Source organism: Arvicanthis niloticus, chromosome X (genome assembly GCF_011762505.2).
Source record: "Arvicanthis niloticus isolate mArvNil1 chromosome X, mArvNil1.pat.X, whole genome shotgun sequence".
Taxonomy (NCBI): Eukaryota; Metazoa; Chordata; class Mammalia; order Rodentia; family Muridae; genus Arvicanthis; species Arvicanthis niloticus.
Window position 1 is genome coordinate 87,127,661 of NC_047679.1, and position 8,577 is coordinate 87,136,237.

The 8,577-nt window shown below is 38.5% G+C and overlaps 1 protein-coding gene across 3 annotated transcripts in view; it reads left to right on the plus strand.

Annotated features, from left to right (window-relative positions):
* Positions 1 to 8,111, plus strand: part of Mid2 (midline 2) — a 97,653-nt gene extending 89,542 nt beyond the window's left edge. For all 3 annotated transcript variants that reach the window (XM_076918743.1, XM_076918742.1, XM_034485463.2), the window contains exons 8-10: positions 1,543 to 1,704; positions 3,262 to 3,469; positions 3,836 to 8,111. In XM_076918743.1, coding sequence (XP_076774858.1) covers positions 1,543 to 1,704; positions 3,262 to 3,469; positions 3,836 to 4,238 — 773 coding nt within the window. In that variant the 3' untranslated portion in view covers positions 4,239 to 8,111. The remainder of the gene's footprint in view (positions 1 to 1,542; positions 1,705 to 3,261; positions 3,470 to 3,835) is intronic.
* Positions 8,112 to 8,577: the final 466 nt, after the last annotated feature.

The following is an 8,577-nucleotide window of genomic DNA, read 5'->3' on the forward strand; positions in this document are numbered from 1 at the left end:
CAGACAGTTGTGAGCTGCCATATGGGTGCTGGGAATTGAACCTGTAGAAGAGCCATCTCTCCAACCCCCTCTCAATTAATGCTTTGTCCTATTTCTATAGTACATCTTTTTGTTCCCTCGTTACAATTTTGGGGGTTTTTTGGTTGTTTGTTGTTTGATATTTTGAGATAGCCTTGGATGAGCCTGGAAGTTGCTCTATAGGCAAGGCTGACCATGAAAGCCTGATCCTCCTGCCTCTACTTCTGAGGTGCTGGGCTTATAGGTATATACCACCATGCTCAAATTATGTCTCATTTTTCAGTATTAATTTAGGCCTTTTCTACATACCTCAAGTTAATTATAAATCTTTTGATCAAATCCCTTGTAAAATATTCACAATACTATTTTTAATTTCCAATCTCACTCAATTCTTCATTAGAATGCTATAAAAATGACTTAAATTGGTCCTCACTTTCCATGCCCTTTTCTTTCCATCTTCCAGTAGAATTGTATTTTAAAAAAGTGTTAAATGAACCGAGAAACAGATAACAGAAGAGAGAAGCCAAAAAGAAAAAAGCCAATCAGAATAGAGTATCGCTATTAATTTTACCAAAATCTAGCCAAATATGTACTTTTAATTAAATATATTTCATCCTGTTAAAGTCACTATATCTGTAATCTCAAGATTATTTTCAAAAGCAAAAGCACTTTTGAGGTCCCTTTCTTGCTTGGGCAGAAAGAAAAACCTTTAGGATAATAATATAATTCTGGACAACGTGACCCAAGAAGAATATAAGATTGAAGAGGTACAAAACAAAACAAAAACCCCAAAACAAACAAACAAACAAACAAACAAAACCAGACAACATCTTATCATGTTTGTCATGTCAGCTTGGCTTCTTTTGAAGTCCAGAAAATTTGGAAAGGAAAGGCGAAGATGAGGTGGAAAGGCAGAGTGATATGGCTCTGAAAGTCTCGGCTGTCATACAGGGACAAAGACATATCGTCATTTACCCTCCACTAAGTGATGCAGTGCACAGATCACTGGCATAGGATAAAAAGATAAAAGCCTCATCTATGACCATGGGCAAGTCACTTTCCTTCCATTATTGTTTATTCTGAAAAATGAAGGAAATTCATGTCTCGGTGTCCTTTCTGCTCTGAGTTTTCATGATACTGAGTTCTGTAAGGAAATTTTCCATCCATCCAAGGCCAGATTCAGTTCACACAGAAACAGACTTTAGTGGTAAAGATCCAGATAATCCATAACTGTGAGGATTCTACTATTTGGAATACTGACCATTCTTGTGTTCTTTGGCATAAAAACAATATACCCTAGCTTTCATCTGTGGTTGCTAGATGCCAGAAGTCTGGCACAAGTCTAATTGCATGGAAAAAAATAATTAGTGGAATTGTAAGTGCCAGTTCATCTCATTATATCTTTCAAGGCTCAAAAGAAAATGAATTCACTTGGGTGGGTTATAATTGATTTTCAGTGTATTTTCTTAATCCTGACGATTTTTCACCTGTTAGTTGATGCCTGTGTCTTTTCCTACTTCACAGGCCTATACAATTCAGTGGATAGTTGGATGATTGTGCCCAACATTAAGCAGAACCATTACACAGTTCATGGGCTCCAGAGTGGGACACGCTACATCTTTATTGTGAAAGCCATAAATCAAGCAGGCAGCCGGAACAGTGAACCCACCAGACTAAAAACAAACAGTAAGTTGTGGTGATTCCAGGTGGAAAGACTCATTTTCCTCTCTGTTTCAAGGAGGACAGGTAGCCGGAGTAGACTCCCAGAGCAGTGGCACTGAGCAGAGGGGCTTTGTTGTTGTAGTTTGTGCTTTACTTAAAGGATTTGTTGGTGCCCATGGGTGTTTGTGGACTAAGAGATACACGGCATAGCTCATGGCTTGGAACTAAGTTGGGGAAGGATTTTTTTCTCTGCCTTCCACCCTGTCTCCCGTGCTCGAGAGAAAATTGACTTAAAAAGTATTATTTGTGATGATCTAGCAAAGCTCTACCACAGAGAAGCCATAGTTTTAGGAATGCTCTTGATCACAACCAACAGAGTTTAGCAGGGATTTCCAATCAGTTTAAGTGAATAGTTTTTGTTTGTCTGTTTTTTAACTGCCTGTCACACATTGCAAGATGTTTGAAGGCAGCCTGCTCATGGCTAGCATGGTAGCTCTGAGATCACATGAAAGCTTGGAGCTCCTTCTTTGTGTATTGGTTCACCCACAAGGCCACAAGATGGCCAGTGCAACCTCTGATGTCATATTTCTCTTCAAGACAGGAAGAAGGGAAAACATTGGGAATCCTTTAATTAAGAAAGCAGGAGCTTAATCAGAATTTTCTTCTAATCTGCTTGACTTCAGTTTTCTTCTTATTAGCTATTCCTAGCAACAAGGGAGTCTGGGAGACAGAGTGAGAGAGAGAGAAAATAAGGAATAGGTGCTGTATAAATACACAGTTTTTATCACAGAGGCATGCTGCACACTAAAGCTCTTTTGATACCCAGCACTAGGGGTCACAGGACAGTATTTTTGTCATATGGTTATAAGGGTCTGTAGTGAAGCACATGCTATCTTTCATCATTGATGATGGAGTAGCCACTCTAACAAAGTTGCCTAATTATATGTGTGCTCCAATTTCAGGAAAGCAAACAACATCTCCTGTTGCTGAGGTTTTCTCAGTTTTTTTTTTTTCTTTTGTGAGCAATTGCCTCATTAACACAGAGATTTTCCTACCTCAAACATTTCAACACTCCTTAAAAATCTACCTAAATCCCAACCCACTCGTGGAAATAAAACATTCTTTTACTTTTTTTCAGGCCAACAGTTTAAACTAGATCCCCAAATGACTCCCAAGGAGGTGAAGATCTCCCATGATGGATTGAGGAGTGAAGGATGAGAGCTCTCTGAAGCTCTCACATTTGAGGATGTGAGACTTCGAGTGGTTCCTTTTAATATCATAATATATGATGGGAACGCTTTCTCCTCCGTGCTTGGAATATGACTTCCAGCAAAATGAGATACCCACATTTTTCCATGAGTAGGAAAATAATGCATGAAGGTTATTCTATGGGAGGGTGACTTCTATTCTTACTTAGTTGCAAATTGATAATCTTGCTTGCTTTCATAATATAGTTCAAACCACAGCCGGCCTACATCATCATATTGGGGCCCCTTTGCTAATAATGATGGTCCCGGAGGGACAGTTTGGAAATGTTTCATCATGGTTTCCCCCCACCCCCTTCTTTTACTTTTTTTTCAGGCCAACCATTTAAACTAGATCCCAAAATGACTCACAAGAAGTTGAAGATCTCCAATGATGGATTGCAGATGGAGAAGGATGAGAGTTCCCTGAAGAAGAGCCACACTCCGGAGAGATTTAGTGGCACAGGGTGTTATGGAGCAGCAGGAAATATATTTATTGACAGTGGCTGCCACTACTGGGAGGTGGTCATGGGTTCTTCAACATGGTGAGTGGGAGTTTTTTCTTTCCTCCTCTCCTCTTCTCTGCTCTTAGGTTCTTAGGAGATTCAGTTGTATAGCGCAATGAAACTACTAGTAAGTCAAGGTTAAGAGATATTTGATAAGAGTTAGTCTTAGAAAATTTTGCCAGTTTTTAAAAGATAAAATTTTGGAAAATATACTGGCCTAGGAGGTGGGAAGTGCTGTATCACTCTAATTGCTGGCTTTACAAGCTCTGAATATGTTAGCATTCTGTATGCAAATATAAACGCTTTAAGGAAGAAGCACACAGTGAGTGACTCCTAGACCCTAAACAGTGTCTAGCACAACTCCTATCATTCATAAATGTTTTTCTGTCTTCTTCACTGTCTTAGGTATGCGATTGGCATCGCCTACAAATCAGCTCCAAAGAATGAGTGGATTGGCAAGAATGCCTCTTCCTGGGTCTTCTCTCGATGCAACAGTAACTTCGTGGTGCGGCATAACAACAAGGAAATGCTGGTGGATGTGCCCCCACAGTTGAAGCGTCTAGGCGTCCTCCTGGATTATGACAACAACATGCTGTCTTTCTATGACCCAGCTAACTCTCTGCATCTTCATACTTTTGATGTTACCTTCATTCTTCCAGTTTGTCCAACATTCACAATCTGGAACAAATCCCTAATGATCCTGTCTGGCTTGCCTGCCCCCGATTTTATTGATTATCCTGAGCGTCAGGAATGCAACTGCAGGCCTCAGGAATCCCCTTATGTGTCGGGGATGAAAGCTTGCCATTAAGTGTCAAGAGAGCATGTAAGTCACAGGCTCTCTGGTTCAGCACTTCTTCCCCTCTTAAGACTCCATTAGGGCTCCATGTATGAGATACAAACTAAAGTTCATTGGAAGCACCCGAAATAACTAGATATTGTAGATTTAATTTTTGTACATTACAACTTATGTTTGAATTCATGTATTGAGTTACTCAGAACAAATTAATCTGAATAGTCTGGGTCCATGCCACCAGGAAAGAGTTTTAGAGAATATTTCTGTCGTCATTGGAGAATTCAAAATTCCCAGTGATTTGGGAGTATAAATGATACTGTTAGGAATTAGCCTTTCTAGTAATGGCTAGTTTGAGCAGGTAGAATTTGCACAGTGTCAAATTATCACTTATTGTTTGTCACTTTTTAATAAACTGATGATTGAGGTGTTTTGAGAACACCATACATGTGCATATATAATATATAACATGACTGAATTCATTTTATGAGCAAAATGACAGATATCTATTACGTATACATAATAAACTTTAATTTGAATAAAAATAAGAGAAATAAGAAATATATGGAAAAGGAAAATAAACAGCACTGTTGATTCCTAACCCCTAGGTGAAACATCACAGTTAGCCAGGATTTCTCTCTCCTTCCCTTCCAGGCTTTCATTCCTCCCTCTTGTCTCACGTGCAAATACATGCAATCAAGACACAGGAAGTGAGAAGGGCTCTTGGTTAGATGAGGAGAGATCTGGAGACAGGATTGCACAAGAGATGCTAATGTTCCATAGAAAATGGATTCTGGTAAAAGTGTCTCATATAGCATAATATCATTGATACTACTTGAGGAGATTCATCTGAATTGTTAAAAATTCTCATAGACTATTTCAAAGAAATATAGTTTTGTTATTGTCAAATACAAAGTTACTAAACTTAGGCTTGAGAATAGAGTTGCATAATGGAGTTTCTTCAGAATTCGCCTTACTTGAACAGTAAGAATGGAGTGTTCCAGGTTCAACAACTATATGCATACAAATGTACTTATATTTTCAGAGGAAGCACTCCCGAAATGCTGTTTTCCTTGATAGGTTCAATACTTATTATTTTTGGAATTTTGTTTATACTATTCATTCACTTGCATCCCCTCCGTGACAAATAAAAACATAAATTCCATCCTAGTTTTTATCACAGAAATTGAACTTCACAGTCTGTGATTTTACCAGTTCTGTTGCAGAGATTAATTGGAAATGCCAGAGAAATAGACCCTTCTTCCAGAAGCCAAATCTACTCTTTGGTACTTGTAAAGTGATTACTACTGTGTAAATTTTAAGTGATAGTAGTAGCCATTCCCTGGATTGTATGTAGCCTTGATACAGTGTCAAACATTAGCCCCTCATTCTACTAGCATGGTGAATTCTTATTTATTAATTTGTTCAATGATTCCACATGACTTCTACAAGAATGCCCATAATTACTAAAACGTTGTCCTTGCTGTCAAATGTCTCACTCTTATGCATAGACAACTATCTCTGTAAATCCCACCTAATGATCCTTTTGGATTATCTACCACAAAAAGCAAGACCCGTGCCAGTACAAAAGGAAGGCTCAGATTTACATGTCAGGTAGCAAAGTCAGTTTCTTTAGCTTCAAAGATTATATGTACCTTACAGCTCATCAGGGACTGAGCAGCCTCAGTAAAAGTCAACAGTGTTGGTAGCTAGCTTGTAGTATGATAAAACTTCCAGCCTTGAGATTGAAATAACCCTAGCTTCTCTGCCATTTAACTAGCAGTGTGACCTCAGGAAAGCACTCCTCCAAACCTGTTTCCTCTTCTGTAAAATGATTCCCAGTTTATGGTGTAAAGGTGTGAAAAGGTAGTGTGTATCAGGTGCCTGGCACAGCGCCTGGTGTTCACTGTGTGTGCCACCAACATTCATCTCTTCCCCAGCACTATTCATTTCTTTTTGGGTCCGTTAAGTTTAAGTCCTGGGAACAACGCTTTAGTTCCCTATTCTACTTTTGACTGCAGCTTAGACTATCTTTCTTCATCCCATCTTCTCTCAGTTAACTAGTGACCCCCGAAATTGGCTTTTGTGGCCTGCTATGGCACTCCCCTGGCACACTGAGCACCATCCCCACCCCAGCAATAATTATACCATGTGGTAGTATTTCTCAGAATGTTGTTTTCAGAATGCCATTCTCTGAAGACCCATTTTAGAAGCACTGTTAGTTATTTGTTCCTGAAAACAATTGATTCTTTGGCCCCTGTCCCTGATATACTTAATTAAAATATCTGAACATAAGGAAACTTATATTTGGGATAAGCTTCTCAGGTTATTCTCAATCACACAAAAGTTTAATGTATAATAATAATCTTCCCTAGAATGAGAATACCTTGGGGGTAAGGACTGTGGTTTTTATTGTTGTATTTTTAATACACAGCACAGTGTCTGGAAAAAAGTAGTTGCCTGGCTAATGTTTGTTGAAAGAATGTATGAATGAAGAAATGAATAATCAAAATTGCTCTGTTTGACTGTGATGTCCATTTGTGGTATTTGTTACTCTTGGAGGCAAGTTGGTTACTTACTTAGTCTATATTGATATTATTTTGTAAATGTACCAGGGCTTATACATACAAATGAACATTGTTCCAGATTGGCAGTTATCATGGAGAATTGTCTTTGAAGCATGTGATATCATTCTACCAGTTACATTTCATATTTTCATGAACTTCAATGAATATTGTTGTTCTTTGAAGGTAGATTTAAGTTTTTATTACAGGCAGAGTTAAGCCTACTGAATAAACTGAAAATTTAAATGGGGTTTGTGAGAAGCAATAAAGCTTGACTCTGAGATGCTAACTTCTGAGGCATGTAATGAAATGCCTTCCAAGGAACAAAGTGGTGGCAGCGAATCACTCAGAGGGCAATGGTGAGTTCTAGATATTTACTTCAGTAAACTTAAGACTTTCATAGAACACTGGCAATGTCAGGGACCAGAGGCTAACTGTAGCTAAAGCCAGTTGCACAAATGGAACATGACCATTTAACATCTTCAAGAAAGATGATTCCATAAACATGATTGCTGTTGCTTTTCTCGATCTAACTATTCAGACCTTTTTCTCCTAGAAAGTTATTTTCTGTCTGCAATTTATGCTTGTTTCCACTTTTTATATTGTCTTATTAAAGAAAGCACAAACTAAAGCTAAGCTTGTTTTGAGACTACAAAAGAAATTTTAATGCCACATTGATGTTCTTGCTACTTATAAGAGTAACTGCATCTGGCTGTGTTTTTATTATGTAATTCCATTGTGTGTCTTTGGATGCAGTGAAGTTCATATTGTAACAAAATCACTTATATATGCTTTTCAGCTCAAACATTCTAGGTGAATTCTCTCAGTTTACATATTTGTATATGACTACCTGGATGGATCAGCTCATGGATGGACTTTTGAACAAGCTTAAGATGCTGGAACCCCTTCTGTCAAGGAATGGAAAATGTGAGGCAGGTAGACATGAACTACTCCCACACTTATTTGTAGCTCCTGAAGCCAATTCCAGCCTCAGAGCCATTGGGCTGTACTTGGCCATGTATTACTACAAGTTGGCCAGATTTATTGCCATCAGGTCAGGCAAAACTGCCTTTTATGGTGTGGTCTGCCAGCTTCAGAAATATGCTGTTATTGTTACTGGCTAGAATATTTATTAGACTATTGTTGGACTATTTTTTATCAAATGCTTTACCCCAGGCTTGTTTGTACTGGGAGCTCTGGACCAATAGTGTCTCTCCTAGTAACAGAAATATGAGCGTCTGTGGATTACACAGTCTTACCCTCTCTAAAGATCCCAACCCATCTAAATGCTATATTATGAATTAAATAAATATATATGTATTCATGAGTTGTTGGTTGTCTTTTATTGGAATTTAATGGGGAAAAATAAATGGAAGATGGTCATGGGTTTCCAGAATTTGGTAAATGACTCAGAGTGAGGGGAATTCTGTGCACAATAAGCATGTAATTGGTAGAGACCTCAGCAACAGAAGATCTAGAAGGTCTTAAGTTTGTGGTCCAAACACGAAGACTTCGATTTTAGGAGAAGAATATAGTTAATACATTTAATGAAATCAAGGGCCAAGGGCCAAGGGAACATGATTCATCTAGCTTCAGATGTAGCAGAAGGCAAGAATTAAAGCATGATTAACCTCCCATTGCTAGAATCCATTAAGACCAGAACACGATCACAATGGAGTGAGCTGACTGACTGATTATTAAACATCAGTTCTGTAGGAGGAGCCTGGGAGAGTTAAAAGGTTCCTTGGGCCTGGATTAGCCATATCCTATTCAGAGTTGCTATTGCACTGAGG